This window comes from Acanthochromis polyacanthus, chromosome 16 (genome assembly GCF_021347895.1).
Source record: "Acanthochromis polyacanthus isolate Apoly-LR-REF ecotype Palm Island chromosome 16, KAUST_Apoly_ChrSc, whole genome shotgun sequence".
Lineage (NCBI taxonomy): Eukaryota > Metazoa > Chordata > Actinopteri > Pomacentridae > Acanthochromis > Acanthochromis polyacanthus.
The window spans coordinates 34,122,361-34,144,027 of NC_067128.1; the positions used below are offsets into that span (position 1 = coordinate 34,122,361).

General features: G+C 40.8%; 1 protein-coding gene across 7 annotated transcripts in view; it reads left to right on the forward strand.

Moving 5' to 3' along the window:
• The window catches only part of nhsl1b (NHS-like 1b), a 159,287-nt gene that overhangs the window by 45,725 nt on the left and 91,895 nt on the right, over window positions 1–21,667 (forward strand). Inside the window, exon 1 of one of the 7 annotated variants that reach the window (XM_051960547.1) lies at window positions 3,884–3,938. The exons of the other annotated variants lie outside the window; for them this stretch is intronic. Coding sequence (XP_051816507.1) covers window positions 3,899–3,938 — 40 coding nt within the window. The 5' untranslated portion in view covers window positions 3,884–3,898. Of the gene's footprint in view, window positions 1–3,883; window positions 3,939–21,667 lie in introns of those variants that run through there. 7 annotated transcript variants of the gene reach the window in all.

The following is a 21,667-nucleotide window of genomic DNA, read 5'->3' on the forward strand; positions in this document are numbered from 1 at the left end:
ATGCAAGATTTTTCCAAATGGCCGCATGTGTTGCCGATACTGTGAAAATAAAATGGTAACTCTGCATACAATAGATATTTTACTATTTCCATTTTTAATTTGTCTTCTACTTGCTCTCTGTAAACACAACCTGCAGTTCAATCCAGTTAAGTCAAAAAAAATCCCTGAATTTTTATCACGTGGCTGTTGGTCGCAGCCGAATCACTAACGGCTTCACAGTTGTACTGAAGAGTTGAGAATTTTTTGTTTTTTGCATAATCTTGTTAGCGCAAATGATCTATTTTTAGTAAATTTTTAAATGAGACATGCAGAATAGGGTTATTCAGATGAAAATTTTAAGCTTAGATTTAGTTTGAAGTTTTATGACTGAACATCATGTCATGGATGAGTAGTTGAAGGACCATGAGAAAGCCAGAAATTTGTTTTTACAGCTGGTAGCTCTTATTAATAATAGGGCTGGACCCGAATATCCTGAGTATTCGTTCGCTACGGCGGTATCCGGATATTAATTTTGGTAAGTTTGGTAGTTTTTTTTTTTGTTTTTTTTTTAAATGTCAAAACTTTGAGGTTACCCACTTGCAGTTTTATTCATGTGCTAACATAACTGCACAAGGGTTTTCTAATCATCAATGAGCCTTTCAACACCATTAGCTAACACAATGTAGCATTAGAACACAGGAGTGATGGTTGCTGGAAATGTTCCTCTGTACCCCTATGGAGATATTCCATTAAAAATCAGCTGTTTCCGGCTAGAATAGTCATTTACCACATTGACAATGTCTAGAGTGGATTTATGATTCATTTTATGTTATCTGCACTGGGGGGAAAAAAGCTTTTGTTTCAAAAATGAGGCCCTTTCTAAGCGACTCCAAATGTTTTGAACGGCAGTGTAACTCGTCTGTCAATCCCACCAGTGTGTTTTGGGGTTCAAAGGGTTAACACCACCAAGTTCACCTCTTACTTCTATCTGGTCCTAGTATTTAAGTCAACCTCCTCCCTGTCCACACTTCAGACCATTTACCGCGAAACGACCCCTTTGTCAGCCATACATTTCCCAGCATCCTGTGGGAGATGGCGCTGTTAGCTCCATCCTGTTCCATTTCCTGCCCCTGTCGCCATCCTCCCTTCACCTCAGACCTTTGACAGCACACTCGGACCTCAGGAAAAAAAACCCAAAGAAACGCTCTTAATCGGACAGCTGCCTCGTCCAATCGCCTCCGTCAGACCGGCTCTGTGCGATTGTTCCCTCATCCAGCCGCAGGATGTGACACGTCTCTCACCGTTGCTTCCTGCCGGATTGGAAAAGTAGAGCAGCAGTGATGAATTTGTCTGCGGAAAGGGTTAGCCGAAATGTTTCCGCATGCCTCACAGGTTATGATTAAGGCAAACAATGTAAACACCGCTGCTGAAATTTGTTCACACACATAATTGCCTTTAAACACAGGACGGGGTTACTTTTATAGGGATAACAACTTAAATGATACGGAAGAGATAGACAGATGTAGCTGCAAGAGTCAACCACATGTTAGTTCTTCTGTCTGATGAAGCCTGACTTTTGCTTCATGGGAAGGAAGGTCAGGAAGTCGAGAGAGAACATGAAGACTTTAAGAAGAGGGGTGAAATAGTGAAGAAAGCTGCATTTAAGGTGTTTGGGGAGGGGCGTTTATGGGCTAAGAGAGTGAGATGGCGCAAAACTCATTGATCTTAGAGGCAATTAGGGATCGACTGAGGGTTTTCCTGGGCCGATATCGATGCAGATTATTGGTAATCAAGAAAGACTGATCATAGATATCTGGAACCAATATACATTAAATCTGAAATTTTAGCAGCATGTGACAGAGAACCAGAATATGTAAAGTAGAAATAGGAGAAATTAAATAATCTTTGTTTATGTGGAATTGACTGAAATTGATCAGTTGTTCTCCTGCTGTTCTTCAGTTTTCCTCATATTTCAGTGTTCTATCACTTTTATTGTCCACTAAGGTCCATATCTTAAAGCATTTTAGTTACTATTTTCCAGAATCTGTTTCAGAGTGGCTTCCCTCTAACAATCCCTACCTCCTCATCTCCACTCTCACCCCAACTGGTGGAGGTAGATGGCCAGCTACCCTGAACCTGTCGGAGGTATCTCTTACCTTCCTGTTAAAGGTTTCCTTTGGTTCTTTTTTTACCGTCGCCTACTGCTTGTTCATAGGGAATCCAAAAGCAACTTTGGATTTTTGGGTTCTTCTACCTTCCTATTTGAATTGAATAACTTAGCTGCTAGCTGTTAGCATAGCCTTTTGCCACGGTGAAAATAGCTGGCTTTTTGGTTTGTGGCAACGGCTTTTGTTTCTTGTTTAGTTGTCACAGTTTTTCCACAGAAAAACATTTCATCTGTCAATAATAATGTAGACTGATCAGGCATAACATTATGACCACCTGCCTAATACTGTGTTGGTCCCCCTTATGTGGTCTGAACCATTGGGTCTGGACCAGAGGACCTCTCAGGGTGTCCTATGGGGTCTGGACCAGGACTTTGGGTACTCTGGGTTGTACAATGGGGCTTGTGGGAATCAAACTTGTTCCACTGCATCCTGTTGATCAGAATGGGCTTTCAGAAGTCTGGAGGTCAAATCAACATCTTTGGTGATTGTCATGTTCCTCAAGATGTTCCTGATTGTTTGTTTTTATGATGTCGTGGGGTGCATTTTTCTGGAGAGAAATTTGGGATTTCCATTTGCATGTAGGAGTGTATTTGTTCTGGGTTTATTTGATTGTCTAAATCTCATCAACATGGATGCCAAAATCCAAGGTTTTCCAACAGAACACCACATAGTACCGATATGATCGATGTTATTCACTTTACCTGTCAATGGTCATCATGTTGTGGCTGATCAGTGTACATGTCAATAAAAAAACCAAATATCGGCCACTATAATCAACCTGGGTGATAATCGGCTTATCCCTAGTTGCAGTTCAAAGCGTCATTTGTCTGCTTGCTCTTCCACTTCCAGTGTTGAAACAAGAGCGAGGTCCCTCCTTCACCAAACCATCAAATGAAACCTTCCTTCAGGCTCGATTGCTCAGCAGCTTAACCCCACAAAGAGCCTATTTCTGAAGTGTGCGCTTGCCTGCGTCTGTGCCGATGACCCCGACTTGATAACTGAAAGGGGCCCGAGGACCCGTTACAAGAGTGTACGGGCCGAGCTGCATCGCCCCGGCAACAGCAGCCCTCTGGCAGATAGCGATCGCGTCACCGTAGCAACCTCAGGGTTCGTGGGTCACCGTGTTGGGGCTCCCTTGTATGCGCCACTCCCCCTTTTTCTTCATGACAGGTTTTGGATTGGCCGATGTGCGTGTGGGCTCTTCACGCGTGCAGTGAGGCGGCACAGAGGTTGCCGACGGTGATGCATGTGTGGGAGTGTCGGCATGTGAAGTCCTGGAATTGATGCAGGCAGTGAAATAGTGCTTCATGGGTGCCAAACTTTGGGCCATGTTTGCAGCGGTGTAGTTGCCAGATAACATCATGCCTGTTAAAGCGATTAGGATTTGGCCCCGGAAGCAAAGGAGGAACCCCTATACAGGTGGGTTTGCTGGTGTGTCTGTGTTTTTGGTTTGGGGGAAAAAAAAGTGTGTCTGGACTAATTTTATGTCCCGTTGCTCAAAAAGGCAAGTTCTGTTTTTAAAGCAGCACGGTTTAATGGTTGGAAAATGAAATGAAGATGGTGTGAACTCAAACAGCTGAGGGTGACACAGGGAGCTGGAATAGAAAAATAAATGTGTGAATTGGAAAAGAGAGGAGGGGGAGACGAAGCCGGAGCTGGTAGTAATGAGCAAACGGAGCAGTGGAGGCTGAGAGATGCTTTGTTCAGGCTGCTGGTGTTGATGCTGAAGAGAAGCAGGATTCTGAGGGTGAATGGAAACTGATGGAGGGACAAATGGACTTGTAATCACAGGTGAAGTTTTTTATTATCTTTGCGATTTATCTGGTATTTAATGCATCTTATTGTAACAGGTGGAATAGCTGTACTGCTTTGATGCAACCAGTGATGTTTAGTGCCGTTTATTGTATGAAACAACCTGACATGTGTCAAACATGAGGCTTGCGGGCCAAAACTGTGCCGCCAGAGGGTCCAATCTGGCCCGCGGGACAACTTTGCAAAGTGTAAAAATGAGTCTTTACTGTGAAAATATTTAAAGACATTGAACATGGTGCAACATAATGTGAGTCAACGGCTTCAGAACGACAGTTTGGTTTAGTGGAACTGTATTACTGATGCACTGGCACAATTTTGGTGCTTTTTTTTGTATAAATTTTATGCATTTAAAAGGCAGGAGGATAACTGAACCTTTTCCTGAATAGTTCCTGCTTTTATGTATTGTAAACACTACATAAACACAAAAGGACTACTGCACAATGTAAATTTAAAATGATTTCTAGATCTTGACAAGTTGTAAAATACCGTATTGTTGAGATACCTGTGACTAAATGTTTTGTGCCTTGAAGATACTTTGTGATTTGTAATGTGTAAATGATAAAATGAGGCATAGTATTGTTGAAATTGCACTTATCTTTAGAAATTTCATAAGGTTTATAGTGTTCTGTAAAAAGATAATTCCTTAAATGTGAATATCTTCAGAATGTACAGTTTTGCACTGAAATAATGGAGAAAATTTGGAGTGGTGATTATTTGTCAGTTATGTTATGATTTTACTGGTCACTTGAGATCAAATTAGGCTGTATGTGGCCCTGAACTAAAATGAGACCAACAGTAACACCACCGAATAACACTATCAATAACATATCATCTACTATTTAAATAATAGAACCTGTATTATTGTATTATTAATTAGGGGTTTCATCTATAGAAACGTGACACCCTACACCTGCCTCCAGGAGCAGAAACACAACTGCTCAAACATGACTGGTGTAGCAGCTTTAATAAGAAGAGGCAACATTTCATATTCTGTTACCCTTTTAGCTCTTTACTACTCATAAAGCACTCATTACTTCTTTGTTGTACCACTACTAGGTCATTAGCTTAGAGTTGTTCCTTAACAGACTCAAAATTAATGCTTGCTGATAATACCCTGCACCGCTCATCCCACAAGACTTGTTTATACAGGCCACCATCAGGCAGGCAAACGGTGTTCTGTCTGACTCATCACATGCCCTGTTTCAGAGTATAAACTGTTGAATTCAGGCAGAAGGTACAGCATCCTGCTGTGCAAACTCAACCGTTTTAAACACTCATTTATCCCTCTCTCTATCAAACTCATTAGTGAGCGGTTTGGTGCAACTACCAAAAGAAGGTAGCCAAATGTTGTGCACATACAGATGTCTGTATTTTAGTTTTTTTATTATTTTTACTTATTATATATGTCATGTATTTTATGTGTTTTTAGCAGTATGTGTTGTTTTGTGTTGCAGTACAGCTTGTGTTTTGCCTTTGTCTCAGACAAATATCTCATCGGGAGGCAATAAAGTGAACCATAATGAGTAGGAATATGCTTCTACTTGTGCTGATTTTGCTCCTCTACCACTGATTAGGAGAAGAACCTGTTCATCTGAGTTTTTTTTCAAATTGTGGCCCAACACTTAAGAACACGGTCTGTTAATCGCAGTAGCAGTCTGATTTAATGGCGCAGTCCTCCACCAAGGCTCAGCCGTTTCATTTCTGACAGATAAGTTCCGTTAAGTCCGCAGCGGTCGATTTGTAGGAGGATTGCAGTCATGTGATCGTCAGCAGGCAGCTGATGTGTGTTTATTTTATTCATTTCTTTATTTGGTAGTGACCGTGCACAAATATGCCGGATTGTAGCAACAATGCTAATTTACATCCGCATTCCTTGGGTAAAAAGACATGACAGTGATACATAGGACTGTAAGTCACAAAGGAGCTTGTAAAAGTACACAAAGAAACAAAGTACTCAGTGAAACATACAATGTAGTGTTCACTTGTTGTCATGGTTACAGTGATGCCGTGCCGCGATCTTGCAATGATACAGAAATCTTTAGCAAATCCGTGGATTGAAACAATAATCCGCATCACTGTCAAAATCTGATCAGTTGGTCCTTGTGTCATTTCTGACCTTCCCTGAAAATTTCATCCAAATCCATTTGTAGGTTTTTGAGTAATTTTGCTAACAAACAAACAGACAGACAGACGGACAGACGCCGATCTTCACGTAACTCTGCTGCGTTCCTTGGCGGAGTAATAATAAACTTAAATCAACAGTGAAGAAAAACTGAAAACCATAACCTCCTGGAGCCTTTCACCATGTAATGTAATATATAATCCAACATTATATATTTTTATTTGACTAAATGTAAAACAAGCATTTTTCAATCTCTCAGGTGGATCTCTGACAATCATAACAGTGATTTGTTAAAACAATATGGCTGAGCAGTAATGGCTGACCGGTCGTGTTTTGTGTAGCAGCTGGAGAAGGTTTGACTGATCTGGATCTCACACACACTCACACACCCTTCACCACCACACTAATCCCATATCCAAGGCGTGACTTTGCTCATTAGCAGAGCTGCAGTAGTCTTCATCAACACTTTCCTCTCTCATGTCATTCTTTTCCAATTATTTGCTGCGTATTTATTACGTCCTTTCTTTTTTTTCCCCTTGTGGTTCACTTTTATAACACATTCGGTTCAATTTTCCGTCTCTGCATTTCATAATCTGTCCTCTACACGACATCTTTTAACCCTCCTGTTGTCGACATTTACGGGCACCAAAAAAATTGTTCCCTTGTCTGGAAAAAAAATCCCAAAACTCAGCAAAATATTCCCCGAATTTATAAAAATTTGCAAGATCATAAGGAAGAAAATTCCCTAAGTTTCCCCTAAGAGTTTTATTTTAAAAAATCCCTAAATTTGGCAAGAAATAAAAATTTTAAAAATAAAAAATGTAAATATTTCCAAATGAATAAAAATCTAACAAAAAATCCTAAAAATATCTGAAGTGATTCCATAAATATCACTGAAAGTTCTAGTATTTTTCAAAGAACATTCAGAAAAAAAATCAACCAAAATTAGCTGGATTTTATTTGACCCCCCCCCCCCAATGTTCTTATACATTTCTTTTTAGCAATTCTTTTTTTGCACCAAAAAATGTTCAAAAATTTCCCGAAAATGTAGAAATTTCTCTGTGAAAATATACATTTTCCACATTTTCAAACTTTGAAACAGGCCAGTTTGACCCGCAGGACGACAGTGTTTTGGTGTCATCTTCATCTTTTTGTCTCCGTTATGGAAGCCAGAACTTGTATCGACTATTTCCGTTAAAAAAAAAAAAAAATCATGAGTAGTTTAACTTGGAGCTGTGATTTTAAAATGTTGCTTTCTCTAATCGAATCGAGCTCATTGAGATGCATTTATCAGGAAAGAAAAACTCATGAAGCTTTCTGTCCTGATGTTGGCACTCATTAATGAGACTACAGGCTTTAATGTGCTCTGGTCCTCGTGACGACTAGTAAAACTATGCTTTGTGCCTGTTGTTTGTTTCTTTGCTTTTCTCGCAGCCGTACTTGCAATCAAAGTACGATTTTAAAAAGAGAAAAATCTGCTTTTGTCCGCAGATTTTAGCCTCCCTCATCCTTTCAGCCTCTGTTCCACCTCCTCACCTCAGTTTTAATGGCTTTGTTAAGCACTGAGTCACTGCGGTCGCCAACACAAGGTTTCCTCTCAAAAACGCTCTATCTCTTCTTTTGATCGGATTTCAAGCACTGCGTTTGCCTTCGTTTTCTCAGAGCTTGAACCTTTGTTGTTTTTTTTTTTTGTATGTCGCTTTTTAAAATCAATCATTGCAGATTTTTATTTTTTAAAGAAACATTGAAACATGATCGGGAACAAACGCCTCATGTGACTGAGAGAAACATCCCTGCCAGTAAACCAACATTTCCTTTTTCTCTCTCTGACATTAATCACAGGATATTCAAGCGCTCGTCAGCTGAGTCACTTCTTTACTTTGCAGTTTCATAACAGCTCCTGATAAACCATGCATGTTTACTCATTTATTCAAATCACAAGCAGCGTGTTGCAACACGGCTTTAACATGTGTCCTCAGCAGAACGTTTACTGCAGGAGTCTGGGACAATGCGAGTGAAACTCTCCCGGGGCTGTTTGTTCTTATTATGATCCTGATGTTCCCTGGAAGGATGTTACTGTTGCACAACATGTGATACAAACACCAGAAGGGCTTGGCTCTGGTTCAGAGCAGGGAGTCATTACTGTCATTCCGCTGTGGTCAGTAAATTACAAAATGTATTTTAGTCTTGTAAGACAACTGCTTCATTCACTAACAGATGTGATCGCATCACTTTGGTTTTGCCGGAGGGGAGTTTGCAAATGAAAAACATCAGACACTTCAGATAATTTGCATATTCAGGAGGGAGTGGCTCACTTTCTCTGTGCTCTGACTTTGGCACAGTTTTGTTGACACCAATATCTGAATCTGATGCATGTCTGTCTCCTGGAAAAAAGATGTGAGAGGAACATTTCCAGCAACCATCACTCCTGTGTTCTAATGCTACATTGTGTTAGCTAATGCTGTTTAAAGGCTCATTGTTGATTAGAAAAAACAAACTTTTTAGCGGTAGCATAACTAAAATCTTGTTCCGTGTTAGAGGAGAAAAGGTGCAAAGGATCATTTGTTTTTTTTTTTTCCCTAAGAAGTGCAACAAGGAAGTGCCAGCCGAGGATTTGGAGGTGTAATTTGAAACGGCAGATATTCAGCCTGTAGTAGAAGACAATAGTGACTCTGTTAACCTGAGTTCACTTCATTCCACTGCTATCAGACCTGAACTGAGAAGAGAATTAAGCAAAGCAGCTCATAAAGTTGCATTGTGTGTCCAAATAGTACAATAAATCTGTTGTTGCAGATAGGAGAGTCTCAGTATAAAGGTCAGCATCAAGATAAAAGAAATATCATAAATATGTAAGAGGTAATCATGAGACTGCAATTATTCATGAACATGTTTTTAAAAATGTTTAGTGTCTGTTTAATTGGTCAAAATGTTTTCAAAACACTGCTTTGTCTTTGAGCGTCTTGAAAAGAGCTAAATAAATATTAATATTCCTATTGTAATTACTTTATTACTTTAGCAGAACCTCAGACAGTCACTGGATGTTTTTTTTGTTATTTTTCCGCTCCCGTTACATTTTTCCCTTTCATTTTTCACCGCAATATAAAGTCCTACACCTGTATGGAAACACCACAACCTAAAAAACAAAAGTGATATTTCCTTAATTATTGTTGACAAAACAAAACTGGTGTCTCCACATGCTAGAGATCAGGTTGATTTACGTTTTTACAGACACCGCTCTGCACGTCCACTCCAGAAAGATATTTCACCATGCTGAATGCATCCTCCAACCACTTGCGTATCCTTAGTGTTTATGAGCCATGCCGGATTTATGTTACTGCTTAAGTAAGTTTTATTTTCTTCAGCAGTCTCTTTTATTGTCTGCTCTCTGCTCTGTGCAAACACAGCCTGGATGTGAGTCATGTGACTGCTGGAGTTCATCACGAGTTCTCAGAATTTTTGGATTTTTACAGCGTCTCGTGGAAACAAATGGTTTATTTTTGGGTTATTTTGGAGGTTATTTGTCCAAATGAAACCACGCCACAACATGATGCATTCAGGGATCAATGGAAAGCAGATGATTCTTTCTGTTTTTACAGCTTTTAACTTTGCAAAATTGTGTGTTTTTTGAAAAACGTCTTTCAAAGCTGCTGGTAGAGTTAGGGTATCCTTATAAAACATTTAAGTTTTAGTTTAAGTAAAAATATCATTCTTTCTCTCAAATATCAATATTGGTATCGGTTTAAAACATCCAGCATTAGTCAGCTGTAATAAATAAATCATTTTATTGGGGCCAACACCAACCTTACTGTGGAGAATGTTGCTGATCCACATAGATTACAGTTCAAAAAGTTGGAAACACCCAGATAATGTCATATATTGCATGAAAGCTCACACTTTTATTCATGTGCTAACATAACTGCACAAGGGTTTTCTAGTCCTCAATGAGCCTTTCAACACCATTAGCTAACACAATGTAGCATTAGAACACAGGAGTGATGGTTGCTGGAAATGTTCCTCTGTACCCCTATGGAGATATTCCATTAAAAATCAGCCGTTTCCAGCTAGAATAGTCATTTACCACATTAACACTGGATTTATCATTCATTTAGATAGATTAAACCTGTATTAATCCCACAGTGGGGAAATTTAGTGTACAGCAGCAAATAGAACATTTGAATAAAAAGAGTGCAGCACACACTGCAAACAGTGCATATATAGAAATAAAAATATTTTCTTCAGAAGAAAAGGGAAAAAGTTATCTTCATTGAAAAACTGCCTTTATTTCAAAAATAAGGACATTTCTAAGAGACCCCAAACTTCTGAACAGTACTGTATGTTCCTTTTTTTTTTTTTTTTGTGCAAAGCATCTCCAGAATGAATGTAACACAACTTTCTGTTCTCTCCTCTCCACATGATTCTGTGACCTCCACTTGACCTCTATCTGACCTCTCTGACCCTGTTTTCACTACTTAACAGGTAAGTGCTTTTATTTTACGCTCTGTTCATTGCTTTACAAAACACACACTGCAACACTGGAAACTTCCCATCCTTTATACTTATCTACATACAAGTTTATGATTTAAACTTCCTGGAAGTTGCCTTAGTGGCTGCAGAACCGGGACATAAAGCCTTTCAGAGCGACTCCCAGCTCTGTTGATGTGTAGATTTGTTTTGTGGCGATGCCTGGGAAGCCGGAGGATTTAGGAATGGGATGAGCTGTGCGGTGCGTTTGTAAAAGTGTTTCCCAAACCCAGAGAGCGTCCCGCGCCATCGCCGTGGGAACAGAAAGTGAAATAGTGCCTGGTGTGTTCAAGATCATTAACCTCGGTGTTTTGTCAGTGCTATACCATGCAGAGCCCACAGGCGCCGTTCTGCTTCCCTCCCTGCATAATTCACACACACATGAATCCCAAGCCGTGCACGCTCGCGGCGCCTTCGGTACCCACCCACAGGGACTCCAGCTCTTCTGGCTCCACTGTAAAAGTGTTTTCTCACTGTAACGCGCTGACCTGCCCTTGTAGCTCCGCGACCCCGATCACTTTTCCTCACACTGGTCGTCTTTCTGTCCCGCCAGCAGCCTGAGGCTACAGATGACTCGTCCGACCAGTTCAACCGGACGCTTAGATCAGGAGATTTATGAGCGTGTCCTTTATTTTTAAGTGCAAAAACAAACAAAAAATAGTTTTTCTAGGGAAGTGGAACCTCCACTTCTGGGATTTTAAGGGTGAGGAAGTGCACAAACAGGTCAGAAATGTGTTGAGAGGATTCTTCCTGTGGGATTCCATGCAGTTTATTGCTGTGAAAGTTGTGTATTTGGGTAGTTTGCTTGATTTCATTACCTACCAGGACGACACATCGATCACACTGATGCAAATGTGCAAAAATTAGTCAAAAAAATCTCGAATTAGCGCTTGATCATCTGAACCCCAAAGTAGTTTCTGGACGTTTTCTGCTCTGCTCATGTTTTTACTCCTTTTACTGTAATCAAAAGTCCTGCACCTGTATGGAAACAACACAACCACGACCTGAAGTGGAAAGAAGTCAGTTATAGAACAGTTAGTGCCAGAAATTACAAATGAACAGAAAAATTAAAGTAGTACGTTTCTTTGATTACATATTTTACAAAAACTGAAAAAAACTCAACATGAGCTGCATTTTTGTGCCCAATGGATTTAAAAGTACTTTAATAAAGGGTGTTTCCACATATTATTGACATTTTACTGCTTATCGGCGGAGTTGTGTGATGATCAGTGTTGGTTTGTCGGTCTGTCTGTCTGTCAGCAACATTACTCAAAAACAGACCAACGGATTTGGATGAAATTTTCAGGGAAGGTCAGAAATGACACAAGGACCAAGTGATTAGATTTTAGCAGTGATGTGGATTATAGTCTGGTCATTGTCTTTGCCTCAAAAGACTTGTTAAAGTCTTTAAATGTGACTTTAGAGAAGGAAAGTAGGATTTGTGTTCTGTTTCAGCATGTCCTTGCTGACATTTTGTTGGGGCTCGATTGGTTTTCAGTCGACTGAAGATAAATTTCATGCTGTTTCAAGCTTTTAATAATCCAAGCGCAGTTTAGTTCAGCTCAGTTTAAAGTTGTTCACTCCATTTCTCTTCAGTTTGGCTGAGTTGTATATGTGAGAAATGTTTATAAAGTGAATCACTGAGAAGTAATTTAGGTTTCTTGTCATCAGTTCAGATGCTACCTGTAGGACAAGTACTTCTCAGTTTGTTTTCAGTGGAAAAGCGTTGAGATTCTATCAGTGATTCCTATCTGAGTGTGCTGATCCAGATGTAGGTGTATGTCCTGAGATTTGCTTCCTCAAAAATGAGGTTAAGTGTGAACTGTGTTGCTGAAGGCTACACAAGAACTCATCTGTGTCTCTACAGGTTATTATCGCTGCTTTTCACAACTCATTATAGGAGCCTTTGGGCAAGAAATAGATGAATTCTCTTCTGTATCTCCCTCCCCGTTTCCTCTCTTGTTAGAAAATGTCAATGAGTATGTGGGTGTTTGACTCTGGAACCTTTCAGTGCGTTTATCTAGCGGTGGTTCTCGCAGTTGAAACTTTTGAACGATCGTGTATATGATGGGAGAAACGGCTCATGGTAACCAATTAAAAAGTGAACATGAGTGTTTGCATCATCGTTTCTGCTCATCCAGACCAAAATAAACCCTGAAATCTTACCTAGAACAGGGTCTGACAGTGTGTCCAAAAGTCTCAGTGCAGTAGACTCGACACTGGGCTGGTTTTACGATGAAGATGAAGTTATTGTAGTACAACTTTAAAGACGTTGGCCGTCTGATGTGGTCAACTCGTCTTCTAACGAAACACACCCGCAGATTCTCACTTTTATGAAAGACTTTGTAACCAAGTATCAGACTGAATAAATAATTAATCCATGTAATTATTTTGAATTAATCCCGGTTGTGAGTCATTCATCTGGGGAGATGTGCGTCTGTGAACCAGAGCTTTAATGAGTGGCTGTGTTGTCTAGACGAGTAGGAGGCAGAGCATCACCCCTAGAAACACAGAGCACATGGCACCCACAGATAAATATATTTGCTCTATTTGCTAAACCAGAGCTGTACCCTTCACTTAGCTGAGTGAGTCAGTGTTGGAATATGGTCTGCTGACTTTATGACAGGACTTTTATTAAAGGTCTGGAGACTGGAAGCTGCTGGATTACTCAACAGTTGGTAAACACATCTGACTCCTCCAATGGTTTGTTCCAACAACGTATTCTCAGAGGATCCCCACAGTTTCCCAAAGAATAGAAGCACTGCTTTCTTCTCAGCTGTGTTTTTTTTCTTCTTTTTATTATCAGCTGTGAGGAATTTTGTTTGTACAGTTTTACTTCCGTGGGTTGCCAGTGGGCGTCCAACAGAAAACCAGCGATACATCCTCTGTTATCTGAATAGTTTTTGGCTGCATTTGAAGGTCACATGTGGCCAAAACTTAATGCTGAACAGTTTTTTTTTTTTTTTTTTTTCTCACTTTCATGAACTGGAATCTCAGGATCCAGCATTTTAGGAATCTGACCCATATTAAGTACTTCAGTTCAGGAGTTTTTTGGCCTCAGTTGCCTTTATTTTGGCGAATTTTTTTTTTCAAAGATAATCCATCTCTTGTGAGTTTCCCAACTTATTAGTGTAGTGTTTGTATAATAACAAAACTTACAGTGGCTCACTGTCAGTATCTGTCCCGATATTTCTGAGATTTGTTGCTTATATGAAAATAACATTGCAGGCTTTACATTTGCGGCTAAAATGCCGGTGTGAGGAGGAACACCGTAAAGTAATCGACAAGGCAAAAGTTATACAAACACGCTTTGAGTGGACGTTTTCTTTCTTCAGAAACATAGGCTGATTTGAGAACAGTGTGGTGCCCTGCAGGAGAACGTATTAGTGGAACTGGAGATGCAATGAAAAATAGACAATATTTCCCCAGAATGGGGCTGTAATCCAAGTATTTTTTTGAAAACACGCCTTTGACTCACAACCTCGCATACAGTTGAAACCAGTACAGTGTATAGAAAGACACAACTTTTCTTCCTCACTTTTTGACATTGAATCAGACTAAACTTTTCCTGTTTTATGTCAGTTAGAATTACCTAAATTATTTCTATTTGCTACAAGCCAGAATAATGACAGATTTTTTTGTATTACTTTCTCTAAAGTCAGAAGTGTACATACACTGCAATTACTATGCCTTCAAACTACTATTTGGGAAGGCCCAGATGATGGTGTCATCACTTTGAAAGCTTTTGATAGGTTAATTGAGTTAATTGGAGGCACATCCCAAACACACTGCTTCCTTGTGTGACATCATGGGAACATCTGAAGAACTCAAGAACAATTGTGGACCTAAAAATTCTCTGTCATTATTCAGGCATTTAGCAAACAAATAATTTTGGTAATCCTAACTGAGCTAAAACAGGAAAACTTTAGTCTGATTTAATGTCAGAACAGTGAGGGGAAAAAAAGACGTTATCTTTTTATACTGTGTGTGTTCTGGTTTCAACTGTACATGTGCACTCTTAACATGGGAGTGCATAGAAGCGTGTGCAAACAAGCACACTAAAATCCACACCTGTAAGCCGACTTCAGGCGCACACAAACACGAGGGGAACTCCCGGCTGCAGCGTGGGTGGCCGCGATTGCTGGCCTTTTGGCTTTTAGTCCGAGATGGGCTGAGAGTTTGTGTTCCTCCCCCTCAGCGGAGACACAAAGGAAGGCTGTGTTTCAGGAACCAGAGAAGGTACGATAAGGAGGACAGAGGTTGAGGAAAATAAAGAGAGAAAATGTGATTTCTGTCTGGGGATACTTTGGTGGGGAACAAAGAGAAAGCGAGTCGAGGCGGGAAGATGAGAGGCGTGACACAAAGAAGTGTGGAGATGGAGGAAGACAGATGGAGGGAGGCCAGATGGAAGTCCGCTCTGAAAGTTGTGACAGCTCGTGGGAGGAATATCTTTGGGGGAGATTCTACTTTTGATTGACTGGAGTTGTATGGTTAATCACAGTGCAGCCAATATGAGCTTTGTTTATATTAGTGAGTGGGTGTGTTCCACTCAGATGCTCTATTTAAAGTCCATGCATTGAAAAAAAAGATTATCTCTTTTTATAGAGTGTATGTAAACTTCTGACTTTGAAGAAAATAATAATAAAAAAATTTTTAAATCTCGCTTTTACCAAATGGAAATATTTTTGGTAATCTAACAGACCTAAATCAGAAAAAGTTTTGTCTGATTTAATGTCAATACGGTGAGGAAAAAAAAAAGTTCTATGTCTTGTGCTTCCCATTACACCCCTGGTTTGTCGGTAATGTGCCTTGAATCCCTGGTGGGTGACGGCTGGAAGGCAGCGTAGCCGGCAGGTCTGGCCAGAGACTGCCGATCTGGATTCAGCTCCCAAATCCCTCCCTAACTGGACGAGTCCCTCTGGGAGCTGTTCTTGGCTCGGGAGCGAGGAAGCTAAGCCAAAGAGGTTGCAGACAAGAATCTGGTAAATCAAAGCTGGTCTCGGTCCAACGTTCAGAGGAGCCGCTACGAGAGGGATGAGCTCAGAATAACGAACACTTTGTGTTTTTCTGTGTGTGTCAGACAGCTGTAGAGGGCAAAACGCCAGACCCAAAGTCAGCCCTATTGTCACGGTAACGGTCGGCCTGCCGTCTGCTTAATCAGCATAATTCTGCCTCCCCGTCTCGCTGTTTTTTCCCCTCCCTGCCTCACCCACTTTTTCTTTTTCTTTTTTTTGGTTGCTCCTGGTGTGACCCTCATCTGTCTTCTGGGCTCCATCACTTTTCGTCTTTTATCCGTCCGCCTCTCTAAATCAGCGTTAATGCCAGCGCTGAGTGTTTCTGGAAGAGCTGCAGATCATGTGTGTTGCTGCTGGAAACACACAAACACAAACACACACACACACACACACACACACACACACACACACACACACACACACACACACAGTGGCATCATGGGTGAAGGCCACACGCACACTGCTACTGTTGTTTCACACATCCTGGCTTTTATTAGTTTTCCTCTCACTGTGTTCCACTTGTGTGCTTGTTAAAAAGGCTTTATGTATGTAAACACATGGCGTGTAATACTCACACCTCTGGGCTATAAACCTGCACACCCTGATTGGGGGAAAAAAAATCACCTTTCCTTTCATTCTTCATTCATTTGGGCTTTTTTTTTTAACATTCTTTCCTTATATTTGCTTATTTAACTTGCTCCCACTTTGTCGCCGCCTCCCACTCGCTGTCAGACACGCTCACCCACACAAAGGAGCAGACTCCGGCACCTGGAGCGAGTGGGCCCCAGTGGGGTTTGATGGGCGTGTTGCCAGATTGGACTCCTGGTGGGTTGCCAGGTTGGCTGTCAGCACATGAGCTGAACTTTGTCTTCATGTCAGTCTGACTGTCCAAACTTCAGCCTCAGATCATGCAGCTCCTCCTCTTCTGGGAGTCCAGCCTCGCGACATTAATTACTCCTCCAAGGGACGCGGTAGAGTCATGTGACGATTGGCGTTGGTTTGTCTGTCTGTCTGTTAGCAACATTACTTAAAAACAGACTAAAGGATTTGGATGAAATTTTCAGGGAAGGTCAGAAATGATACAAGGACCAATTGATGAGATTTTGGCAGTGATGCGGTTTATCCATTAATGCATTGTTTTTGTTGGAAGAAGGAACAGACTACGTTGAACTGGCACAACCTAATACTAGCCTCACTTATTTAAAAGTTGCTGAATGTTTACTCTCCAAACTCGTTGACACTGTGCCAAAGAGGTTGTTGGTGTGGCAGCATTCTGTTGGAGCTGATTGCTTACAAGCCGAATGCAAGCTTTGCAAACATCAGTTTCATCTTTCATATCATCTAAAATTGTAAGCCAACTGGTCTGTGGTGTATTTCTCAATGCTTCTTCTTGATATAGCTTCAGAAATCATGCAAACATCAGCAGGTGCATCTGTAGTTATCAATCCAGAAGAAAGAAAAACGCGTTAAGATGATTTAACATGCTGCAAATACTAGCTGTTTGTTTATTTATAACATATTTTGGCAAGTAAGATTAGATAAGATAAGCCTGTATTAATCCCACAGCAGGGGAATTTGCAGTGTTGGCAGCAGTAAAGAGGATAGTGCAAACATGAAGGGAACATGAAACAAAATAACAAAAATACACATAAGTATTGCTGATATATATATATATATATATATATATATATATATATATATATATATATATATATATATATATATATATATATATATATATATTGCTGTCCATATTCTTCCATATGTGGAAATTCAGATATTGCACAGATTCCAAACAACAATATTCCACAAATTTATACATTGAAAAGTGATGCTGCTGCACTGATTCTTCCACACATAGATATTAGAAATACTGATATTGCACATATTCTTCTGTATGTAGAAGGAATTGATGATTTTACAGAGTTTTTGAAGGTTAACTTACTTGCACAGTGTCTGATTTAGCTAATTTAGACCTGAAAATGTGTTCCAATTCTGCTGAACTTGTCTTTTGACAGTATTTTCCCACTTAAACACAGCTTTACATGCACACTCACACCTACACAAAGCATCTGCAGAACTCTTATGCTCCAGTCATGGGAAGGTCAACGGAAACTAAAGGTCAGGAGGGTTTACAGGGGCGTGGAGCTGTGTGTGTCCATACTGGAACGCTTACAGTGTTTGAGTTTTACTTCATGTATGAGCAAGTGCCGCAAACCAAACATTCCTCCGTCCCGACTGGTGCTTCCCCTCCAACAGCTGTTGTCAAAGCGCTGTCGTCACTCAGGTTTAGGGAAAAGAAAACCCACATGCTCCCTCTCCCTGCACCGTCATACCTGTTGAGGTTTAAAAACAGGTCCGACCACATGGCAGAATGACACAAGCCCATTTTTGAATACTGTTGCAATGCCAAACATGCCACCCTGTTGTTCCTAACAGTCACAGTCAAACCACACTTCATTGTAAATCATGATTACGCGCCATAAATTGGTTTCACCTGCGTGCACACGGTGTCTTATTTGCCTGTCAACGTGGCAGTTTGTGAGTTGACTCAAGGTGAAGTATTTAACTTGGTTCACGTCAGGTTTCGGATGTCATAATACGCCTGAGAAAGTCATTTCGTGCAGTTGTATCTGTGCAGTATTAATGATAATATTAGTAGCCCTTCACATGACAAACGATCATGCATCACCCACCGGCCTTTTGTCCCCCTTTGATCTCATCTGTACATGATTTTACAAATTCCATACATACGTGTGAAAAGTACAGTGCACATGCAAACCACATCTGGCCTCAGGTCTGCTGGACTCAGGCGTGACTGATCAGGAATGCACGGAGTTGACCGCACCCTTTTCTCCCCTTCAACCACTGGGCTTGGGCCTGCTGGGCGTGTGCAAAGGCCCCGCTCGGATTACCGGACTTCATTTGTCTTGTAAGCTGCAGTGCCACTCCTTGCTCAAACTTTTATTCTTCTCATGCTCCGGCGTCACTGCTCTTCCCTCTTCCCTCTCGCGGTATTTAGGTGAACAGAAACATCTCACCTCGTAAATCTGTAAGTCCTACATATGACCCGTATCGTCATACACCGTCCAGATGTGGCTCAGATGCACGTCCAGTTCTTGCTCTTTGTCTTCCCGATGGTGTATTGGTTCGGAAAGTGAAAGAATCTACGGTTTGGTGCACAAATGTTGAAACAGTCCGACTAATAGCCGCCAGTAAGCTTGAAGTCAGCTGCTGCTTTGGGGTTGAGGTCAGAGGTCAATACCTGCTTTTCTGTTTTTCTTCGTCAAATCCAGACTCACATGACTCTTAGACATGCACATGTCCACACATTGGAGACACACACTCAGGAGGGGGTGCCTTACTAAGCCGGCTGCTTTTACCCAGGAACAATGGAGTTAAGTGGCATACCATCACACACACACACACACACACACACACACACACACACACACACACACACACACACACACACACACACGAGTGCTTTCAGTTGAAATAATAGATGTTGGAATAATCGAGCACGTGGCCGGAGGAATGAGGGATTTGTCTTCTAAGCACGGTGAATTGATAAGAGTTGACTTGGGGGAGTTTGGACCAGCTTATGTCTAACAAGTCAACAAGACCCCGTGTTTGTGTTTAGTGTGTATATATGTGTGTGTGTGTCCTCGAAGGGGCTATTCCACAGAGGCCAAATATAGGCCTTGAATGCTTGAAATAGCTGTGTTATCCCTGACTGAAGATTGCTATCTTTACACACACACACACACACACACACACACACACACACACACACACACACACACACACACACACACACACACACACACACACACACACACACACCCATAAACACACAAACACACTTTATTCCCTCCAGGCCACGGGATGGTGTTGTTTGTTGACTGTAGTCTGATAGCTAAGTGTGAAGCATGTTCATACAAGTGAACATACGCACACATTTTTCCAGCCCATTTAGCCTCTGAAGGCCACGCTGACCAGCAGGGAGGACTTTACTGCTCTGAGGAGAAGCTCAGTCCAGTGTGATGGTGACCCCATGTGGCCGGAGGCGGTAATTACACATTTTATGTTAAGACTTTGGGCCTACAAATGACGACAACTCCAGATTTTTCCCTTTGTTTTAGTGCAAGGAAAGTACATTCTGAAAATATTCACATCTTTTTTACAAAACATTATGAACTTTCTTAAAAATAAGTGAAATTTAAACAATATTATGCCTCAGTTCATTTAATTACACATTACAACTTACAGATCACAGAGTATCTACAAAGACACAAAACATTTAGTCGCAGGTATCTGGAACTGAACAGTATAGTATTTTACAATTTATCAGGATCAAGAAATCATTTTAAATTTTCATTCATTTCCACATCTGTGTAGTAATCCTGACCACACAAACTTCAACTTTCTTATTTGTCCCTTGAAGGGCCATTTGTTATGCAGCAGTTACACAAGTGTTCACGATAAAAGCAATAAAACAATCTAAGTAAATGTTTTAAAACAGTAAAAAACACAATAAAAACAATAAAATATCACAAAGCATAAGCCTGACAGGGACATTGGCATCAATCTTGGTCATTTAGTCAGGTGTAGTTCAGTACAAACGGTCACTTAGTCAGCAGCACCAAGACAGAATAAAGTAAGCTAGTAAAACAGGATGAAGTGCGGCACATGATAAAGTACAGCAGCAAAAAAAAAAAAAAACACATTGCATTACCTCCTCTTCTCAGCGTTTATAGCTCGGATGGAGGCAGGCACAAAGGAGAACTTGTACCTGTTTTTTGCGGCCTGGAGTACTGCCAGAGAAAGGCCGGAGGGGAGAAACTTATACTCCTAATTAAGAAGATGAGTAGCCTCTATACCCCTATGGAGATATTCCATTAAAAATCAGCCGTTTCCAGCTAGAATAGTCATTTACCACATTAACAATGTCGCTGTGTGTGTAAGGAGCAAGAAACTAGATCATAATTGAAGATGTTTTCTGAAACAACCACAAAAATTAAAAATTGAAATGTGACAGTTCAAAGCTCCAGATGGGTTCAGGGTTTCTTGTATCTCTGCTGCCCGCCACTAGAGGGCCATTGCTGGGTGACCAGTCCTGCCCTGCACCCTGTAGCTCTGAAGTTGCTCAGCAGCTCCCCGTTCTAAGGACACCGTATACTGTGTGACTCACATTTTCCACATCCTCCTCGTCTATTATCATGTGAATTAATCACTTTTATTCCCCCGTGCTGTCCTTCTTCCCTCCCTGTCTGCGGTTTGATCGCGGCTCAGTTTCGTCACAAAGTGCTTTCTTCATTTGCGTTGATGGCTCGTGTGTGTGAACGGATGTATATGTCTTGTGATTGTGTGTGTTGTGCATCCTTTGTACTAAGACAATAACGACTTAAGGTCACTCCACCCTTGCAGCCTCCCATCATTCTTGGTGGCAGTTTAAGTGCATCATTCCAGCATATGAGGTCAGTGTTTGGACTCTGGTGACCCCGTCGGGGCTCAGATGGCTAATTGACTGAGTTGTCCTAAATTCAGTCAACACACAAAGCAAGTGGAGCCTTTGTAATTATTTGCATTGATGCATATTTATTTATGTTCATCTAATTAGCACATGCCGTTTTGTTGTCCATATTGCATCCTTCATATGTCCAAAATTAGACAATAGAAGATGGGAAAACGTTGCCTGGTCTGATAAGTCTCCGTTTCAGCTGTGATATTCAGATGGTAAGGTCAGAATTTGGTGTAAACAACATAAAAGCATGGATTATTATCTGCATTCCTGCATTATTATTATGTTCATTCAAATAGCACGTATCATTTTGTTGTCCTTATTGCATCCTTTATATGTTATATGTATTCAGAGTGCTCTAAACTCCTCTGTTAATGACATTAATTAAAAGCTAAATGAAATCAGGAGTTTTGCAGATCTGGACAAGAGTGCAGGAGGAAGCTGCTGCTCACCAAACGACATTTCAAGTTTGCTAAAGATCAACATGAAACTCCACAAGTTATAGAACTCCAGCGACTGAAAAAAT